Source organism: Coregonus clupeaformis, chromosome 30 (genome assembly GCF_020615455.1).
Source record: "Coregonus clupeaformis isolate EN_2021a chromosome 30, ASM2061545v1, whole genome shotgun sequence".
Lineage (NCBI taxonomy): Eukaryota > Metazoa > Chordata > Actinopteri > Salmoniformes > Salmonidae > Coregonus > Coregonus clupeaformis.
Genome location: NC_059221.1, coordinates 39,486,252 through 39,508,751, shown reverse-complemented (window position 1 = coordinate 39,508,751; position 22,500 = coordinate 39,486,252). Strand labels below are relative to the sequence as shown.

The following is a 22,500-nucleotide window of genomic DNA, read 5'->3' as shown; positions in this document are numbered from 1 at the left end:
CTCTCTCTCTCTCTCTCTCTCTCTCTCTCTCTCTCTCTCTCTCTCTCTCTCTCTCTCTCTCTCTCTCTCTCTCTCTCTCTCTCTCCATCCTTTGATCTGACAGCTTAGCACTCATGTACTGTATCTGTTTGATAAAATGAAGATATTAGAACCAGAAAACAAGCAGAAAAATAGAGAGAGAGAAACAAATAAGAACTCACGTCCCATCTTCATTACTCCGGTAAAAGACCATAAATGGGTCTGACTTGCCAAAGAAGTCCTTCTTGTCCAACTTGTGGGCACAGAACTGCATGGTGGCGACTTCCTGGAGTGGAGAGAGGGATGGAGAGGGGGGGATATGGAAAGAGAGAAAGAAAGGGATGGAAAAAAGTGAGACAGAGAGAGAAAGAAAGAAAGCTAAAAAGAGGGGACATTACACAGTAAATCCCCAGTAGGATTACAGGCTCCCTGTTTGCTAGCTGTTGTGTTTTTAATATGGTGCCTTGTGCCAAGATATAAAAGCACTGAATCACCAAATAAACCCAAGGAATGGTCTGCATCTTAATAAGCAATACATCACAGCAGCACCGCTCACAGCCAATGAGCCCTGTTTCTCAAATCCTACTGAAAGAACATGTACATTAATAATCATTACTTGATTCATGTTCTGGCATTCAACACAAGAAGTCTCGAAAAGCAAAGTAAAAAAAAGTTATGTGCAACGTTGTGGTTGTGAATACAGGCCTAAATCAATTGCTTAAGAGTCCATACAAAATGGGGCACTAAAATGAAATGGGTTCAGCTAGAAAATGGCCTGTATCTGTGTGTGTGGAAGAAATGATGGAGGGGTTTTAGTTCAGCTAATGATACATTAAACACCTGGTTTTCATAATCACACTTATGCAGGCAGCATTTCAATGCTCACACACCGCCATAATGGAGACAATGGCTACGGCCCAAATAGCACCCGAATACCTATGTAGTTCACTACTTTTGTCCAAGGCCCATAGGGAAATCTATATGGCTCTGGTCAAAAGTAATGCACTGTATAGAGAATTGGGTGCCATTTTGGATTCATACAATGAATGCTCCCCGACCCCATAATGCCTTGGCTGGCAGAGTAATGCCTGTAATGTCTGGTGGTCAAGGTATTGGTCAGTACTGTTCAACAGTACCGAGTTTGGGGAACCCTGTAATGGAGAATAGATGTTCATAAAGATGATGGAGAAATCTACGGAGAGAGCAGTGATTCCATTAATGTGTATACTCACGCTCACGCACGCACGCACGCACACAGACTGTGATGGCCCTGAATTATGTCTGAATCGCCTCAGTGCGTCTCCTCCCGAGGCTGCGCTTCCCCTTTAATTTCCCAATATATAGCCAGCATCAGCCAGCATCACCGGTGGCACCTGCAACATCACCACACCGAGGTCTTCAAGGACGTTGACTCAGTATTCTCTTCGCTGGTGAACACTGTAGACCTCCTACAGACAGAGCTCACTAAATGTGGTAAAATGTTAGATGATGTGTCTGTTGACATGGCCTCCATCAGGCTTGGGGGATGTGGCACGTCTCACCACTGCCTCCTGGGCTGACTTAGTCAAAGTTTTCCTCTGCCTTTCTGTCTGAGGACTACACCGATGAGCTGGCAGACAGAGTCAGGAATCGAGAGCAAGGAGAGAGAGAGAGTATCCGTGACTTTGCGTACGGTTACCACTCCCTGTGCAGACAGTGGAAACCTGGCATTGAGGAGGAAGAGGTCATTAAGTTGATCTTGAAGAACATCAACCCTCTACTAGCCAGTCATCTCAGAGAAAGAGTCCCCACTGTAGATGGACTGGTTATACTTGGACAGCAGTTTGAGAAGGACGGAGAATGCCAACAGAAATATTAACAGAGAGAGAAACAGACACCCAAACAGTCACCCAAGACAGACCATCAACCACAGCCAGGGTCTCCAGCCAAAACCCCTCGGGTGTTCTGTTGGAGATGTAGCAAAAGGGACATTCCAAATCAGTATCACGCAAACCACTCCAGAAACCAACAAGCCGTACAACAAGTCGCAACAGGTCAACACACCCAACTCCCATCACAAGAATGGCCATCCTACTCTGAGTGCTTTGACCCCAAGAGTCCCTGCCTACGACCCATCGACATCCACTTCCTTTCAGCCAATACCAGCTGAGGTTACGCCTGTCCATAGGCCCTTGGACAGGAAGAGCCATTCTGGACACCGGGTCATCCTACACGCTGCTCAATGAGAAGCTATGGAAGGAGGTGAAAGGTCCCCAGGACAACATTTAGCCTTGGACAGAAGGTCCATTGTATCTGGCTGACGGTGAGGCTAAATGACCACTCGGGTGGCGTGAGGTAGAGTTCCACCTGTGTAACCGCTCCTATATGATTCTGTTTGTTATTCTGCTTTCCAAGACCCTTGGTTTTCCTGTCGTGCTGGTACTTGATTTCATGTACTTCAGTGGTGTCCAGATTGACATCGCACAATTGCTACTTTTTCCACACAATCAGAGCGAGAAGCATTTTTTCCAAGCAGAAGCTACATGATTGGGGTCTAAGTGTGGCAGTCTTCTCTGCCATTACTCCGGTACAGCGAGCCCCTGGTAATCCTGCTGATGATCTCCTTTACAGTCAGTGAGAAGAGCTCAGCTGGAACAACCAGAGGAGTTAAGGCTGTTCGAACAGCTGCAGAATAACTTTATAAATAGAATAAATGTATGTCCAGATGCCCCGGGCTCCTGAAGCACAAAATATTCCTTACACAGGAAATGCCTATCAAGCAGATGCCCCACCACCTTCTGTCCCCAGCAAAAGCTCATCATCTAAAAGGGACTCATTGATGATATGTTGACACTAGATATAATTGAACGTTCCTCCTCTCCCTGGGCTGCTCCTGTTGTCCTCATCCCCAAAAAGACTGGTGGTTTTAGATTTTGTGTGGACTATAAGAAGACCAACAGCGTCTCCCAGACCGATGCCTATCCTCTTCCTACCAACGCGCTTGCCACCTTCCAAAGACTCATCTGTTTTGTCTACCTGGAAGATATAATTATCTACTCACAGACCAGAAAACAACACTTTCAAGATCTTCAAGCAGTGTTGGACAAGCTAAGAGAAGCTGGTCTGACGGTGAACATGAAGAAGAGCAACTTCTGCCAAACCTCCCTGAAGGTCCTTGGCCATATTGTGTCCTCTGACAGCATCCATGTGGATCCTGAAAATACCAAGGCTGTACAAGACTTCCCTGTGCCAATCACATGTTGAAGAGGAAAGGAGCAAAGTTCCGATGGACGGCAGAATCCCGGACCTCTTTTGAAACCCTGAAACGACACCTTGTCACGCCTCCCATTTTGGGTCATCCCTACTTTGACTGTCTTTTTGTTGTTTACACTGATGCAAGTGATGTTGGACTTGGTGCTGTCCTCGTCCAATGGACTGAACATGGCACTGAAGAAGTGCTGGCCTTCACCAGTCGTTCAATAAATGGGAGGAGAAAGAAACTATTCCACAACCGAGCAAGAGTGCCTTGCAGTTGTCTGGGCTTTCGAAAGGTGGAGGTACTACCTGGAAGGAAGATACTGTACTTCACTGTGGTCACTGACCATTCTTCCCGTCTGTGGGTGTTCAAGACCAACAAACCAAGAACCAGACTCATCGGTTGGGCTCTACGGTTGCAAGAGTTAACCTTTGCTGTAGAATACAGAAAATGAAAGTACAATTCTGTTCGAGATACCTCATCCAGAGCTCCTGCTGATGGCAACAGTGGCATTAATCTTACACGTGCCACTGTCCTGTCTAGCAGCCGAGACTCACCTAAGACTAACTTTCCCATGTCTGATAAGTCCATATGGAAGGCCCAACAGGATGACATAGTAGTACAGGCGCTATGCCAGACTATCCTGGAAGATGGAGAAAATACAGTAAATTCTACCACAACCCCTGACCGTCACTGAGGACAAAGTTTACCGAGTTGTGCAACTACCTCACGGGACACTCTACCAAGTGTACATACCTGAACCTCTACGCCTTCAACTGCTGCAACATTTCCATGAAAGACCCGTTAGCTGGTCATTTGAGCAGGTTCAAAACCTACAAGCGGTTGCAAGCACCACTGCACTGGCCTAGATGTAAAGTCACACATCCGATACTGTCAGTTTTGTCAAATGTACAAACCAGAAGGCCGGAAGACTGCTGGCATGTCGCAGCAAACAGTGGTCACCTGACCTTAGGAAATGTTAGAAATGGATTTGATTGGTTCATTTCCTAGAAGTTCAAATCAGAATGTGCACATGCTTGCTTTTGTCGATTACCATTCCAAGTGGGTGGAGCTCTTTGCCCTTCGACGGGCCACAGCAAGGACAGTCTCTAACATCCTCACAAAATAGATCCTGACTCTTTCGTGAGATCCTGAACTCTCCAATTCGTCTCCAATCTCTTTGAGGAGACCTGCCAAAGATGGAACCTGAGACAGAAGTTGACCACGGCCTACCACCCACAGACCAACCTTGCGAGAGTCTTCTGGAGTCACCCCTGCAGAGGTGAACCTAAGCCCTCTGAGGACCCTTGGTATTGCAGCTTCAACCGGTTACTCAGGACCCTGCGTGCTATGACCATCTGCACGACTTAAGAGCTCTTGTCTCAAAGTACCTGATCAAGGCATGTTTCAAGCAGAGGAGGAACTATGATAAGACGAGACGAGACATGCAGTTCCAGGTCAGTGATTGGGTGTGGCTACACTCCCATCCGTACTCAAAAGCTGACAAATGATTCTGGACGAAGCTCACTCCTAAATGGCAAGGACCATATAGAATGGTGGAGGAGATGGGCCCTTCTGAACTACCGAACATATATGCGCGTTTTCTATGTCTCACACCTTAACCCCCTAGAGTCGATTGACGCACCAGTGAGTGCCACAAGGTCCTGAATATCTTTGAAGATGAAAGTGATTAGACTTTTCTCGAATTCCCAGACCCAGAAGTCTCACGCTTTGAGGCCTGTTACACCTCAGCTGAGGAGAGTGAGCACCACAAAGTCCTCATATCTTTGAAGAGGAAAGTGAGGAGAAGAGTTTTCTCGGTTTCCCCGACCATGATGTGCCTTCCATGGCAATGGTTGACTTTTTCCAGGGGAGTGGGTGTGTGACAGCCCTGAATTATGTCTGAACAGTCTCAGGTTTACGAAAAGTTTACTTTCCATTCTCACTTTTTCATGAGTCCTTTGTATTGATATAGACTTGATGGACCAGACGGGAATCATTCCCTCAATTTCTCTGGTAGGCATGACCTACCTGGCACCCCTAACAGACAATAACCTCAAGTCGCTTTGGATAAAAGCGTCTGCTAAATGGCATATTATTATTATTATTATTATTATTATAAGTCAAAACCATTACAAGACAAACACACACACACACACACACACACACGTAAGATCTTAATTTGAGCCAGTTTTGCTACAGAAGGAAAACAATTCTGCAGCAACAGGAAATGTGAATTATTATGTGGATTATAATTCATTATAATTGTAGGGATTGATGAATTTTTCGTAAGGGAAAATCAAGTCTGAAATGTAAAAGTGGAGATTACAAACTTCAGAAGCATTTTAACATTTCAAATACCCTAGAAGTTTAACATTTCATGCATTGCAGGAAAGTTCTGCTGCAACAGCGTGATGAAATTAAGATCCACACACACACACACACACACACACACACACACACACACACACACAGACACAGACACAGACACAGACACACACAGACACACACACACACACACACACACACACACACACACACACACACACACACACACACAGACACACACACAGACACACACACACACACACAGACACACACACACACACACACACAGACACACACACACACACACACAGACACACAGACACACACACACACACACACAGACACACACACACACAGACACACACACACACACACACAGACACACACACACACACACACACAGACACACACACACACAGACACACACACACACACACAGACACACACACACACACACAGACACCACACGGACACACACACGGACACGGACACACACACCATTTTGTGCGTTGAGCTGGATGGTTGGAGGCACGTGTTCTGTTGGATGGCTAGAAGATACCAGGGTACCATACAGTCGTGGTCAAACGTTTTGAGAATGACACAAGTATTGGTCTTCAGAAAGTTTGCTGCTTCAGTGTTTTTAGATATTTTTATCAGATGTTACTATGGTATACTGAAGTATAATTACTAGCATTCCATAAGTGTCAAAAGCTTTTATTGACAATTACATTAAGTTTATGCAGAGTCAATATTTGCAGTGTTGACCCTTCTTTTTCAAGACCTCTGCAATCCGCCCTGGCATGCTGTCAATTAACTTCTGGGCCACATCCTGACTGATGGCAGCCCATTCTTGCATAATCAATGCTTGGAGTTTGTCCGAATTTATGGGTTTTTGTTTGTCCACCCGCCTCTTGAGGATTGACCACAAGTTCTCAATGGGATTAAGGTCTGGGGAGTTTCCTGGCCATGGACCCAACATTTTGATGTTTTGTTCCCCGAGCCACTTAGTTATCACTTTTGCCTTTTGGCAAGGTGCTCCATCATGCTGGAAAAGGCATTGTTCTTGGATGGTTGGGAGAAGTTGCTCTCGGAGGATGTGTTGGTACCATTCTTTATTCATGGCCACTGTGTTCTTGGGGACCTTCAATGCTGCAAACATTTTTTGGCACCCTTCCCCAGATCTGTGCCTCGACACAATCCTGTCTCGGAGCTCTACGGACAATTCCTTCGACCTCATGGCTTGGTTTTCGCTCGGACATGCACTGTCAACTGTGGGACCTTAAATAGACAGGATGTGTGCCTTTCCAAATCATGTCCAATCAATTGAATTTACCACAGGTGGACTCCAATGAAGTTGTAGAAACATCTCAAGGATGATCAATGGAAACAGGATGCACCTGAGCTCAATTTTCGAGTCTCATAGCAAAGGGTCTGAATACTTATGTAAATAAGGTATTTCTGTTTTTTATTTGTAATACATTTGCAAACATTTCTAAAAACCAGTTTTCACTTTGTCATTATGGGGCATTGTGTGTAGATTGATGAGGGAAAAACATTATTTCATTCATTTTAGAATAAGGCTGCAACGTAACAAAATGTGGAAAACGTAAAGGTGTCTGAATACTTTCCTCTGAATTGCAGTACAGTATAGTATAATACAGTACAGTATAATATAATACAGTAAAGTATAGTTTAGTTTACAGTACAGTTTATTATAATACCTTATAGTAGAGTACAGTACAGTATAGTATAATACAGTACAGTTTAATATCCTACAGTATAGTTTAGTTTACAGTACACTTTAGTATAATACATTATAGTATAGTACATTACAGTATAGTATAAAATAGTGCAGTATAATATAATGCAGTATAGTATAGTTTAGTTTAATTTACAGTACAGCTTAGTATAATACATTATAGTATAGTACATTATAGTATAGTATAATACAGTATATTACAGTATAGTATAATACAGTATAGTATAATACAGTATAGTGTAATACAGTACAGTTTAGTATAATACAGTACAGTTTAGTATAATATATCATAGTATAGTACAGTATAGTATAATATAGTATAGTACAGCACAGTATAGTGCAATACATTATAGCATATTACAGTATAATACAGTACAGTATAATACAGAATGGTATAATACAGTTTAATATAGTATAGTACAGTATAGTATAATACAGTATACACAGTATAGTAAAGTATAGTATAATACAGTATAATATAGTATAGTAAAGTATAGTATAATACAGTATAATATAGTATAGTACAGTGTAGTATAATACAGTATAATATAGTATAGCATAGTACAGAATAGTAAAATAAAGTATAGTACAGTATAGTGTAATACAGTATAGTACAGTGTAATACAGTATAGTATAATACAGTATAATATAGTATAGTACAGTGTAGTATAATACAGTATAATATAGTATAGCATAGTACAGAATAGTATAATAAAGTATAGTACAGTATAGTATAATACAGTATAGTACAGTATAGTATAATACAGGATAGTACTCTAACTGGGCTATAACCTCTATAGTATACAGTATAGTATAATATAGTATAACGCAGTAACGTACAGTATAGCATATTATAATGAATTATACCATGGCATTGTTGAATACTCGTTTCTGATTAGCTTGAAGGGCATTCTAGAGCGTGCATTATTTCCCTATAATGCACGGTATATCAGCACGGTATAATTAATTCAGTTAATTCTTACATGTTCTATGTTTGAGCTGCTTTTGAAAGCAAAAGTCGAATTGAAAACATTATTGTTGAATTCAATTTTCATTCATTCGTGTGCAGACAAAACCATTTTCTTCCTCTCTAAAGTGTAGCCAATATCCATCAGGTCTATGTCACATGGGTGATTGTGTGGGTGCTGTCAGGGCCTGAACACATTCGCTCTATCGATCCCAATTCATTTATTTATTCAGGCCAGGCTAGTGACGGGGGCTCTTAGGCCTGAACACATGGGCTCTATCGATCCTCATGACCCACGTAACTCACAGTACATCCTCTGACCTGCCCCTCGAACCACCACAACACCACCACCCTACCTCCAGGCCTTGGACAACAGACAGACCTGGTTCAAATATATATATATTTTTTTTAAACTTTAGCTGCAGTTGATTGAGCTTTCCTAGCACAATGGAACAAATGAAAGAGATACTATTTGAATCCAGGTATTCATTGGCCAGAAGCCCACAACTCTAACTGGGCTATAACCTCTATATTCTCAAAGCACAGACCCTAGGCTATGTTCCAATATCCACACTAGCATGCCACTTAGAATGCATATCCACTACAGTACACTGCTTTATTCCCCATTTGCTAGTAATATGGATTTTGGAACAATGCCGGGGAGAGAATAGCTGGTGGATGTAATATTGTAGAATGAAATTAAATACCTCTTGTTTAGCAAACCGAGTAGCTCCGATGACCTCTGTAATATCCAATCAACACCGTTGGAAAAACTACATTGTTGGTTTGAAGGAGAGAGAAAAGTTCACTGCTGATTACAACTGTGGTGACTAAATGGACGCAAGCTGTTGTATTGCTGTTTTCTATTCACACATAATCACTCAATCAGTTATCTTGGTCTAATTATCTAATTATCACAGTATATTGTAACTAACCAGTACTCTCAGCACCCAGAACAAAATCAACTATTGAGACTGTCACCAGAGACTGCTAACCAGTGATCTCTGCACTCAGAACAAAATCAACTATTGAGACTGTCACCAGAGACTGCTAACCAGTGATCTCTGCACTCAGAACAAAATCAACTATTGAGACTGTCACCAGAGACTGCTAACCAGTGATCTCTGCACCCAGAACAAAATCAACTATTGAGACTGTCACCAGAGACTGCTAACCAGTGATCTCTGCACCCAGAACAAAATCAACTATTGAGACTGTCACCAGAGACTGCTAACCAGTGATCTCTGCCAGCTGGTTGAAATGGCACCATATCAGACACAACCTGGCATTACGCTGACAGGCTGGTAGAGCTTGCCATTAGCTATGGATAACAGTCAGTCAGTTAGGCTGCGGTGCTCTTTGCCTGGATGGGAGACAATAGAGGGTGATGACAGTGTGGGAACAGCCATCCTACAGGTTATCCCATTGGGGGTTTGGGGACTAGATGACTGTGGGAACAGCCATCCTACAGGATATCCCTTTGGGGGTTTGGGGACTAGATGACTGTGGAAACAGCCATCCTACAGGTTATCCCGTTGGGGGTTTGGGGACTAGATGACTGTGGGAACAGCCATCCTACAGGTTATCCCTTTGGGGGTTTGGGGACTAGATGACTGTGGAAACAGCCATCCTACAGGTTATCCCGTTGGGGGTTTGGGGACTAGATGACTGTGGGAACAGCCATCCTACAGGATATCCCGTTGGGGGTTTGGGGACTAGATGACTGTGGGAACAGCCATCCTACAGGTTATCCCGTTGGGGGTTTGGGGACTAGATGACTGTGGGAACAGCCATCCTACAGGTTATCCCGTTGGGGGTTTGGGGACTAGATGACTGTGGGAACAGCCATCCTACAGGTTATCCCGTTGGGGGTTTGGGGACTAGATGACTGTGGGAACAGCCATCCTACAGGATATCCCATTGGGGGTTTGGGGACTAGATGACTGTGGGAACAGCCATCCTACAGGATATCCCGTTGGGGGTTTGGGGACTAGATGACTGTGGGAACAGCCATCCTACAGGATATCCCATTGGGGGTTTGGGGACTAGATGACTGTGGGAACAGCCATCCTACAGGATATCCCATTGGGTGTTTGGGGACCAGAGAATGATTAGTCTGGGGCACCATAGACCGGCAGCCATCTTTGTGGTAGTAATTATAAATAAAAATGTCCATTCAATTTCAATGGCCCACGTCCCTTTATAGTGCAGACCCCTGTCTCTCTAATCAACTCTGACAGTGAGGAGATGATCTCTTGTGAGTGAAGATAATGATCATTAGAAACCTGATGTTTAAGTGGTGCTTTGTGGCGATGAGGCTAACTCTACGTCATCATAGATCTACCTGGTGACTCACACAGACCCCTGAATGACTGGGGCACACACACACACACACACACACACACACACACACACACACACACACACACACACACACACACACACACACACACACACACACACACACACACACCCTCTTCTCCATACTTCCCCTCACTTCCCCTCTTTTCTACCTTCCATCTTCCCCTTTCCCTTTCCCTCACCTCCCCTCACCTCCCCTCTCTCCCCTCTCTCCCCTCTTCCCCTCTTCCCCTCTCTCCCCTCTCTCCCCTCTCCCCTCTCTCCCCTATCTCCCCTCTCTCCCCTCTTCCCTCTCTCTCCCCTCTCTCCCCTCTCTCCCCTCCCTCTCCCCTCTCCCCTCTCTCCCCTCTTCCCCTCTCCCCTCTCTCCCCTCTCTCCCCTCTCTCCCCTCTCTCCCCTCTTCCCCTCTCTCCCCTCTTCCCTCTCTCTCCCCTCTTCCCTCTCTCTCCCCTCTCTCCCTTCCCTCTCTCTCCCCTCTTCCCCTCTCTCCCCTCTCTCCCTCTTCCCCTCTCTCCCCTCTCTCCCCTCTCTCCCCTCTTCCCCTCTCGCCCCTCTCTCCCTCTCTCCCTCTTCCACTCTCTCCCCTCTCTCCCCTCTCTCCCCTCTCTCCCCTCCCCCTCTCTCTCTCCCCCTCTCTCCCTCTCTCCCCTCTTCCCCTCTCTCCCCTCTCTCCCCTCTTCCCCCTCTCTCCCCTCTCTCCCCTCTCTCCCCTCTCCCCTCTCTCCCCTCTCTCCCCTCTTCCCCTATCTCCCCTCTTCCCTCTCTCTCCCCTCTTCCCCTCTTCCCTCTCTCTCCCCTCTCTCCCCTCTCTCCCCTCTCTCCCCTCTCTCCCCCTCTCCCCTCTCTCCCCTCTCCCCCTCTCTCCCCTCTTCCCTCTCTCCCCCCTCTTCCCCCTCTCCCCTTGCTCCTCTAGCAGGGCTGTAATGCTGTAATGTGCTTATTTACTGGCCTCATTTAGAGCCACAGAGAGAAAGCCAATTAGCATTATTAATGGACACAGCAGCATTATTAACGGACACAGCAGCATTATTAATGGACACAGCAGCATTATTAAAGGACACAGCAGCATTATTAAAGGACACAGCAGCATTATTAAAGGACAGCAGCATTATTAACGGACACAGCAGCATTATTAAAGGACACAGCAGCATTATTAAAGGACACAGCAGCATTATTAAAGGACACAGCAGCATTATTAAAGGACAGCAGCATTATTAAAGGACACAGCAGCATTATTAAAGGACACAGCAGCATTATTACTTCGGCAATGTCATTTACAAAATAGCTTCCAACACTCTACTCAGCAAATTGGATGTAGTCTATCACAGTGCCATCCATTTTGTCACCAAAGCCCCATATACTCCCCACCATCGTGACCTGTACGCTCTCGTTGGCTGGTCCTCACTACATATTAGTCGCCAAACCCACTGGCTCCAGGTCATCTATAAATCACTGCTAGGCTAATCTCCGCCTTATCTTAGCTCATTGGTCACCATAGCAACACCCACCCGTAGTATGCGTTCCAGCAGGTATATCTCACTGGTCATCCCCAAAGCCAACACCTCCTTTGGCCGCCATTCCTTCCAGTTCTCTGCTGCAAATGACTGGAACGAATTGCAAAAATCTCTGAAGCTGGAGACTCTTATCTCCCTCACTAACTTTAAGCATCAGTTGTCAGAGCACATTACCGATCACTGCACCTGTACACAGCCCATCTGTAATTAGCCCACCCAACTACCTCATCCCATATTGTTATTTACATTGTTATTTATTTTGCTAATTTGCACCCCAGTATCTCTATTTGCACATCATCTTCTGCACATCTATCACTCCAGTGTTAATACTAAATTGTAATTATTTTGCACTATGGCCTATTTATTGCCTTACCTCCATAACTTACTACATTTGCACACACTGTATATATATTTTCTATTGTGTTATTGACTTTATGTTTTGTTTTACCCCATATGTAACTCTGTGTTGTTGTTTTTATCGCACTGCTTTGCTTTATCTTGGCCAGGTCGCAGTTGTAAATGAGAACTTGTTCTCAACTGGCTTACCTGGTTAAATAAAGGTGAAATAAAACATTATTAAAGGACACAGCAGCATTATTAAAGGACACAGCAGCATTATTAAAGGACACAGCAGCATTATTAAAGGACACAGCAGCATTATTAAAGGACACAGTCAGGGCATTATTAAAGGACACAGTCAGGGCATTATTAAAGGACACAGTCAGGGCATTATTAAAGGACACAGTCAGGGCATTATTAAAGGACACAGTCAGGGCATTATTAAAGGACACAGTCAGGGCATTATTAAAGGACACAGTCAGGGCATTATTAAAGGACACAGCAGCATTATTAAAGGACACAGTCAGGGCATTCATACTTCTTGCGCTTTGAGTAGAGCTGTTGTGGAGGAAGTTGTCGAGGAAGTGAGTTTGTGTTTATACAGGACCTCCTGCTCCCACCCACCGTCAACCAATCATGTCAATGCGGAGCTATATGGATTGTTACAAAATTTGGGACGGCGATGCGGTACGGAGCTCAATTTGGCCTCTGCATGCCTCCGGCGGCTCCGCAATTGCGTCACACCCTCCAACGGAGCCTCCAACAACATTTTCGGATCAAGCATAAATTAGCTTTTATGCTGCTTATGTCAAATCCTGACTCTGCCATCAGCATGATGCAACAGGAACCGCAATTTGTCAGACCAGGTGATGTTTTTCCACTCCTCAATTGTCCAGTGTTGGTGATCGCATGCCCACTGGAGCCGCTTCTTCTTGCTTTCATCTGATAAGAGTTGTGTGTTCCAAGATGCTGTTCTGCACACCAGTATTGTACTGTGCCATTATTTGCCTGTTCGTGGCACACCTGTTAGCTTGCACGATTCTTGTCATTCTCTTTCGACCACTCATCAACAAGCTTTTTTTGCCAACAGGACTGCCACTGACTGGATGTTTTTTGGTTTGTCGCAACATTCTCTGTAAACCCTAGACACTGTCGTGAGTGAAAAGCCCAGGAGGCCGGCCATTTCTGAGATACTGGAACCGGAGCACCTGGCACCAACGATCATACCACGCTCAAAGTCGCTTAGGTCACTCGTTTTGCCCATTCTAACGTTCAACCGAACAGTAACTGAATGCCTCGATGTCTGTCTGCCTGCTTTATATAGCAAGCCATGGCCACGTGACTCACTGTCTGTAGGAGCTAACCATTTTCGTGAACGGGGGGGTGTACCTAATAAACTGTCCACTTAGTGTATACAGAATATGGGTCTGATGTTCACCATACTTATGGACACAATCTTCATATGTCACAACACATGGCTAATAGACAGGTTATTAGTGGGTTATAGGCCTAGCATATACAGTAGAGGTGTATACTGTATTTTCCTATGGCTCAAACAATCTCTAATATACTCTGGTTATTCTCTATGGCTCAAACAATCTCTAATATACTCTGGTTATTCTCTATGGCTCTAACTATCTCTAATATACTCTGGTTATTCTCTATGGCTCTAACTATCTCTAATATACTCTGGTTATTCTCTATGGCTCAAACAATCTCTAATATACTCTGGTTATTCTCTATGGCTCAAACAATCTCTAATATACTCTGGTTATTCTCTATGGCTCAAACAATCTCTAATATACTCTGGTTATTATCTATGGCTCAAACAATCTCTAATAGACTCTGGTTATTCTCTATGACTCAAACAATCTCTAATATACTCTGGTTATTCTCTATGGCTCAAACTATCTCTAATATACTCTGGTTATTCTCTATGGCTCAGATGATCTGATATACTCTGGTTATTCTCTATGGCCTAGCTAGCACATTTAGTAGAGGTTTATATTTTATGTCTTGATAATAAGTTGAACTTCTCCAGTATTGATCACTGAGTCATTTTTAAAACATTATGCTGTACACTAATTGCATGGCTGTCATGACTTCCGCCGAGGCTGGCTCCCTCGGGCAGGTTTCGGCGTTCGGCGTCACCGGCTTACTAGCTGCTGCCGATCCATTTATCATCACTCCACTTGTCTTGTCTAATTAATCACACACACCTGGTCCTTATCCCCAATTAGTCATTGTATAAGTGTTCCCTCTGCTTCCTTGTCTGTGTGGGTGATTGTTTGTAGTGAGCTGTGTGCAGCTCGGTTGAGCTACCCTTACCTTGTTGTTGCCAGGGTAGATATTTCCCCCTGTGCCTGAGTTTTGTTGTCGCATGCTTGCGCAACTGTTTATCGACGGAATAAACTCTTTGGATGGGTATTACTCTCCTGCGCCTGACTCCTTCTATCACACGCATCACAATGGCGTTGGTTGACTGTACAGGAAAAGGCTAAAGGAATTAAATGAAAAGGTGACAGTTAAATATTGTGTACTTACTCTGCAGTTCCCCAGCTCCTCCGCTGATAGGATGATGGTGCCACATGTCTTCCCAGGGATGCCACTACAAAACAAGATAGAGAAACAGAAGGAGAAAAGCTCCGTCGTGTGATCATTGCATTTAGTGTTGACATGACCATGCATTATAATGGGACTTCCACCTTTCATCTTTTCTCTGGGAATCCTCCACATTCTGGAACCAAACTGCACTCATTGATGGAGAAGGACAGTCTCTAAAAAAACTCCCCAAAGCGCGCCCTGATCTGTTCAGCTGTTTTCTTTCACAAATTAAGAATTAGACTGATTTCAGCATACATTCTGTTCTCCTGGACCCAGCTGAGAACTGAGAGATCCACAGGCCTTTAAGGGTTCACTAACCAAACCACTAACTCTTGCTCTAGCAGTTTATCAAGACATACAAAACAAATCAAATCACATTTTATTTGCCACATGCGCCGAATACAACATGTGTAGACGTTACAGTGAAATGCTTACTTACAAGCCCTTAACCAACAATGCATTTTTAAAATAATTAACAAATAAAGTGTGAAGTAAAAAAAATTAAAGCAAATAACTAAAGAGCAGCAGTAAAATAAAATAACAGTAGGGAGTATACAGTGGGGAAAAAAAGTATTTAGTCAGCCACCAATTGTGCAAGTTCTCCCACTTAAAAAGATGAGAGAGGCCTGTAATTTTCATCATAGGTACACGTCAACTATGACAGACAAAATGAGAAAAGAAATTCCAGAAAATCACATTGTAGGATTTTTAATGAATTTATTTGCAAATTATGGTGGAAAATAAGTATTTGGTCAATAACAAAAAAGTTTCTCAATACTTTGTTATATACCCTTTGTTGGCAATGACACAGGTCAAACGTTTTCTGTAAGTCTTCACAAGGTTTTCACACACTGTTGCTGGTATTTTGGCCCATTCCTCCATGCAGATCTCCTCTAGAGCAGTGATGTTTTGGGGCTGTCGCTGGGCAACACGGATTTTCAACTCCCTCCAAAGATTTTCTATGGTGTTGAGATCTGGAGACTGGCTAGGCCACTCCAGGACCTTGAAATGCTTCTTACGAAGCCACTCCTTCGTTGCCCGGGCGGTGTGTTTGGGATCATTGTCATGCTGAAAGACCCAGCCACGTTTCATCTTCAATGCCCTTGCTGATGGAAGGAGGTTTTCACTCAAAATCTCACGATACATGGCCCCATTCATTCTTTCCTTTACACGGATCAGTCGTCCTGGTCCCTTTGCAGAAAAACAGCCCCAAAGCATGATGTTTCCACCCCCATGCTTCACAGTAGGTATGGTGTTCTTTGGATGCAACTCAGCATTCTTTGTACTCCAAACACGACGAGTTGAGTTTTTACCAAAAAGTTATATTTTGGTTTCATCTGACCATATGACATTCTCCCAATCCTCTTCTGGATCATCCAAATGCACTCTAGCAAACTTCAGACGGGCCTGGACATGTATTGGCTTAAGCAGGGGGACACAGCAGGATTTGAGTCCCTGGCGGCGTAGTGTGTTACTGATGGTAGGCTTTGTTACTTTGGTCCCAGCTCTCTGCAGGTCATTCACTAGGTCCCCCCGTGTGGTTCTGGGATTTTTGCTCACCGTTCTTGTAATCATTTTGACCCCACGGGGTGAGATCTTGCGTGGAGCCCCAGATCGAGGGAGATTATCAGTGGTGTTGTATGTCTTCCATTTCCTAATAATTGCTCCCACAGTTGATTTCTTCAAACCAAGCTGCTTACCTATTGCAGATTCAGTCTTCCCAGCCTGGTGCAGGTCTACAATTTTGTTTCTGGTGTCCTTTGACAGCTCTTTGGTCTTGGCCATAGTGGAGTTTGGAGTGTGACTGTTTGAGGTTGTGGACAGGTGTATTTTATACTGATAACAAGTTCAAACAGGTGCCATTAATACAGGAAACGAGGGGAGGACAGAGGAGCCTCTTAAAGAAGAAGTTACAGGTCTGTGAGAGCCAGAAATCTTGCTTGTTTGTAGGTGACCAAATACTTATTTTCCACCATAATTTGCAAATAAATTCATTAAAAATCCTACAATGTGATTTTCTGGATTTTTTTTTCTCAATTTGTCTGTCATAGTTGACGTGTACCTATGATGAAAATTACAGGCATCTCTCATCTTTTTAAGTGGGAGAACTTGCACAATTGGTGGCTGACTAAATACTTTTTTTCCCCACTGTATATACAGGGGGGTACTGGTGCAGAGTCAATGTGTGGGGGCACCGGCTAGTTGAGGTAGTTGAAGTAATATGTATATGTGGGTAGTTAAAGTGACTATGCATAAATAATTAACAGAGTAGCAGCAGCGTAAAAATATGGGGTGGGGGGGGCAGTGCAAATAGTCCGGGTAGCCATGATTAGCTGTTCAGGAGTCTTATTGCTTGGGGGTAGAAGCTGTTGAGAAGTCTTTTGGACCTAGACTTGGCACTCAGGTACCGCTTGCCGTGCGGTAGCAGAGAGAACAGTCTATGACTAGGGTGGCTGGAGTCTTTGACAATTTTGAGGGCCTTCCTCTGACACCGCCTGGTATAGAGGTCCTGGATGGCAGGAAGCTTGGCCCCAGTGATGTACTGGGCCGTACGCACTACCCTCTGTAGTGCCTTGCGGTCTGATGCCAAGCAGTTGCCAAACCAGGCGGTGATGCAACCAGTCAAGATGCTCTCGATGGTGCAGCTGTAGAACTTTTTGAGGATCTGAGGACCCATGCCAAATCTTTTCAGTCTCCTGAGGGGGAATAGACTTTGTCGTGCCCTCTTCACGACTGTGTGTTTGGACCATGATAGTTCGTTGGTGATGTGAACACCAAGGAATGATAGCACAGGGGGAGAGACTCGCACGCATGCACGCACACACGCGCGCGCACACACACACACACACACACAAACACACAATGAAACTAAGACAGAAAACCCCACAAAACACTGGACACCTCCCCTCCATCTCCCCAATGGCCTGCCAATCTCATAGCTCAGACAGGCCAATGACAGCAGGGCTCAGGAGCGTACTGTAAGTGCTATTTCAACTGGATCTAGTGTGGGGGGGATAAAATGAGGTTTGTGTCCATGGCCATCCAATCCCATCCAATTTTCAGAGACTCTCAGCTTTATCTGTGGCTCATTGGGCTGAATAGGGTCCAAACCACCCACACATTTAGCTGCCAGGGGAGCAGGAGAAGGATGGGGTATCACCTATCCTATCACACAGGTGGATGCGTCCCAAATGGCACCATGTTCCCTATCTAGTGCACTATTTTAGACCAGAACCCTAAGGGCCCTGTTTACAGGTTGCCATTTGGGAGGCAGACAAGGCCTCTCCTGCCTGCTGCTGACAAGGGTGTCATCCTACCAGACAGACAGAGAAGGAAATGACAGGTGGGTCTTGATGAGCCCCTGGCTTGAGGCCCTTAGCAGGACACAAACACACACACACACACACACACACACGCACACACACACACAAACACACACACACACACACCCACAGCTTCGTCTGTCTGTCAGAGGATGGGATGTACTGTAGCCAGGTTTCAAATTGTTTTGAGCGTTTGATTCAGGCTGCTTGATGGGCTGGGTTTACACTTCTGGGAAGAAAATCCATTGGTTCCATTGCACCAGGAAAGGCCAATCAAGTGCAGCTAAATAATGATTAGAACACACTCCAATTTAAGTCAATGGACAATGATGAATGGGCCAGGCAGCCATATTGAGTGTAGCAATAGAGGTCAACCGTAAGAACTTCAGTGATTCTCATTCTATGGGATAAGAGAGCACCACTGATGAACTAACAGAACGTACCATGAACAGGGCCTTTTGATTAATGTAGGGAGCACAACTCCTCTCCTCCTTCTCTTGTCTGTCTGTCTGTCCAGCAGTGTGGTCAATTGGTGGATAATTTAAATGTTTGGCTGGAGGCCCCTGATCCAATAACCTTCAGTGGTCTGATTATGTCATCCCAAGACTCTAGGATCATGGAGATTAATCATATGCCTTTTACCTATACACTGTACACACTGCATCTATAACATCCTATCACAACTACTTCTACGTACTCCACCCTTCCTTCCTTCCTTCCTTCCTTCCTTCCTTCCTTCCTTCCTTCCTTCCTTCCTTCCTTCCTTCCTTCCTTCCTTCCTTCCTTCCTTCCTTCCTTCCTTCCTTCCTTCCTTCCTTCCTTCCTTCCTTCCTTCCTTCCTTCCTTCCTTCCTTCCTTCCTCCCTCCCTCCCTCCCTTCCTTCCTTCCTTCCTTCCTATACAGCACTCTTCCCAAGGCATCAGGACACTAGTGTTAGACTAAATGTATTCAAGCTTTACCATACCACCCATACACTTCATTCAGTACAGTGAAGAACTATACCTCACTTCATTCAGTACAGTGGAGAACTATACCTCACATCATTCAGTACAGTGGAGAACTATACCTCACTTCATTCAGAACAGTGGAGAACTATACCTCACTTCATTCTCTGAGCCTCCCTATGCGGTCTTCTCCAATTTAAAAGTCCAATCTCAATCTCAAGGTGAATTAATTGTCCTTTAATTATTTATGCGTTTTTTGTGTGTGTGTGTGCATGTGTGTGTGTGATCGGGGGGAAGGGGTGAGGTAAAAGAAGCTGAGGTCTTTCAGTCAAGCAGAATGCATTATTGAACAGTGTCCGTTCCGATGGCTAGAGCTGAGTTAGAAGCTTTATGACAGCTAAGTAGGTACATAGTAAAGTACATGCAATCTCTCTCTCTCTTTCTCTCTCTCTATCATTCATTCATCACATCGGGAGGAGCAATATTCCCTCCTGAGTGCATCATGTCACAAGGGCTGTGTGTATGTGTGTGTGTGGGAAAACCCAGCCAGTTTGATGCTGTTGTCCTGTTTCTGTTATCTACAGTATTACAGAGGAGCCCCCCTCTCTCTCTCTCTCTCTCTCTCTTTCTCTCTTTCTCTCTCTCTCTCTCTCTCTCTCTCTCTCTCTCTCTCTCTCTCTTTCTCTCTCTCTCTCTCTCTCTCTCTCTCTTTCTCTCTTTCTCTCTTTCTCTCTCTCTCTCTCTCTCTCTCTCTCTCTCTCTCTCTCTCTCTCTCTCTCTCTCTCTCTCTCTCTCTCTCTCTCTCTCTCTCTCTCTCTCTCTCTCTCTCTCTCTCTCTCTCTCTCTCTCTCTCTCTCTTTCTATCTTTCTCTCTCTCGCTCTCTCTCTCTTTCACTCTCTCTTTCACTCTCTCTCTCTCTCTTTCACACGATCTCTCTCTATTTCACTCTCTCTTTCTCTCTCTATCTCTCTCTCTCACTCTCTTTCACTCTCACTCTCTTTCACTCTCTCTCTCTCTCTCTCTCTCTCTCTCTCTCTCTCTCTCTCTCTCTCTCTCTCTATATATATATATATATATATATATATATATAAGCAGGCTAGAATGTATATACATATATATATATATATATATATATATATATATATATATATATATATACATTCTAGCCTGGTTCCAACAAGCAGCAGGCAGGCACAGTGAGCATCAGAGAGGGGCACAGACACATACAGTGGGGAAAATAAGTATTTAGTCAGCCACCAATTGTGCAAGTTCTCCCAATTAAAAAGATGAGAGAGGCCTGTAATTTTCATCATAGGTACACGTCAACTATGACAGACAAATTGAGGGAAAAAAATCCAGAAAATCACATTGTAGGATTTTTAATGAATTTATTTGCAAATTATGGTGGAAAATAAGTATTTGGTCACCTACAAACAAGCAAGATTTCTGGCTCTCACAGACCTGTAACTTCTTCTTTAAGAGGCTCCTCTGTCCTCCACTCGTTACCTGTATTAATGGCACCTGTTTGAACTTGTTATCAGTATAAAAGACACCTGTCCACAACCTCAAACAGTCACACTCCAAACTCCACTATGGTCAAGACCAAAGAGCTGTCAAAGGACACCAGAAACACAATTGTAGACCTGCACCAGGCTGGGAAGACTGAATCTGCAATAGGTAAGCAGCTTGGTTTGAAAAAATCAACTGTGGGAGCAATTATTAGGAAATGGAAGACATACAAGACCACTGATAATCTCCCTCGATCTGGGGCTCCACGCAAGATCTCACCCCGTGGGGTCAAAATGATCACAAGAGCGGTGAGCAAAAATCCCAGAACCACACGGGGGGACCTAGTGAATGACCTGCAGAGAGCTGGGACCAAAGTAACAAAGCCTACCATCAGTAACACACTACGCTGCCAGGGACTCAAATCCTGCAGTGCCAGACGTGTCCCCCTGCTTAAGCCAGTACATGTCCAGGCCCGTCTGAAGTTTGCTAGAGTGTATTTGGATGATCCAGAAGAGGATTGGGAGAATGTCATATGGTCAGATGAAACCAAAATATAACTTTTTGGTAAAAACTCAACTCGTCGTGTTTGGAGGACAAAGAATGCTGAGTTGCATCCAAAGAACACCATACCTACTGTGAAGCATGGGGGTGGAAACATCATGCGTTGGGGCTGTTTTTCTGCAAAGGGACCAGGACGACTGATCCGTGTAAAGGAAAGAATGAATGGGGCCATGTATCGTGAGATTTTGAGTGAAAACCTCCTCCCATCAGCAAGGGCATTGAAGATGAAATGTGGCTGGGTCTTTCAGCATGACAATGATCCCAAACACACCGCCCGGGCAACGAAGGAGTGGCTTCGTAAGAAGCATTTCAAGGTCCTGGAGTGGCCTAGCCAGTCTCCAGATCTCAACCCCATAGAAAATCTTTGGAGGGAGTTGAAAGTCTGTGTTGCCCAGCGACAGCCCCAAAACATCACTGCTCTAGAGGAGATCTGCATGGAGGAATGGGCCAAAATACCAGCAACAGTGTGTGAAAACCTTGTGAAGACTTACAGAAAACGTTTGACCTGTGCCATTGCCAACAAAGGGTATATAACAAAGTATTGAGAAACTTTTGTTATTTTCCACCATAATTTGCAAATAAATTCATTAAAAATCCTACAATGTGATTTTCTGGATTTTTTTTCTCGTTTTGTCTGTCATAGTTGACGTGTACCTATGATGAAAATTACAGGCCTCTCTCATCTTTTTTAAGTGGGAGAACTTGCACAATTGGTGGCTGACTAAATACTTTTTTCCCCACTGTATATATATATATATATATATATATATATATATATATATATATATATATACATTCTAGCCTGGTTCCAACAAGCAGCAGGCAGGCACAGTGAGCATCAGAGAGGGGCACACACACATATATATATATATATATATATTATACTAAGGTGTGCTAACTGGCCCTTATACTGTATGAGGCTCTACAGGCGCATTGTAACGGAGCCACTGGGGATTCCCTAGACACAGAGACATATGGTCCTAAGCTGGCTGATGCCATGTTCATCTGGAATGCCGACTGATGTTCCCCATCAGAAC

The 22,500-nt window shown here is 44.3% G+C and overlaps 1 protein-coding gene across 2 annotated transcripts in view; it reads right to left on the bottom strand.

Moving 5' to 3' along the window:
• The window catches only part of LOC121546109 (copine-5-like), a 189,608-nt gene that overhangs the window by 87,805 nt on the left and 79,303 nt on the right, over positions 1-22,500 (bottom strand). For both annotated transcript variants that reach the window (XM_041857133.2, XM_041857134.2), the window contains 2 exons: positions 15,066-15,129; positions 201-304 (listed from right to left, as the gene is read on the bottom strand). In XM_041857133.2, the coding sequence (XP_041713067.1) occupies positions 201-304; positions 15,066-15,129 (168 nt within the window). The remainder of the gene's footprint in view (positions 1-200; positions 305-15,065; positions 15,130-22,500) is intronic.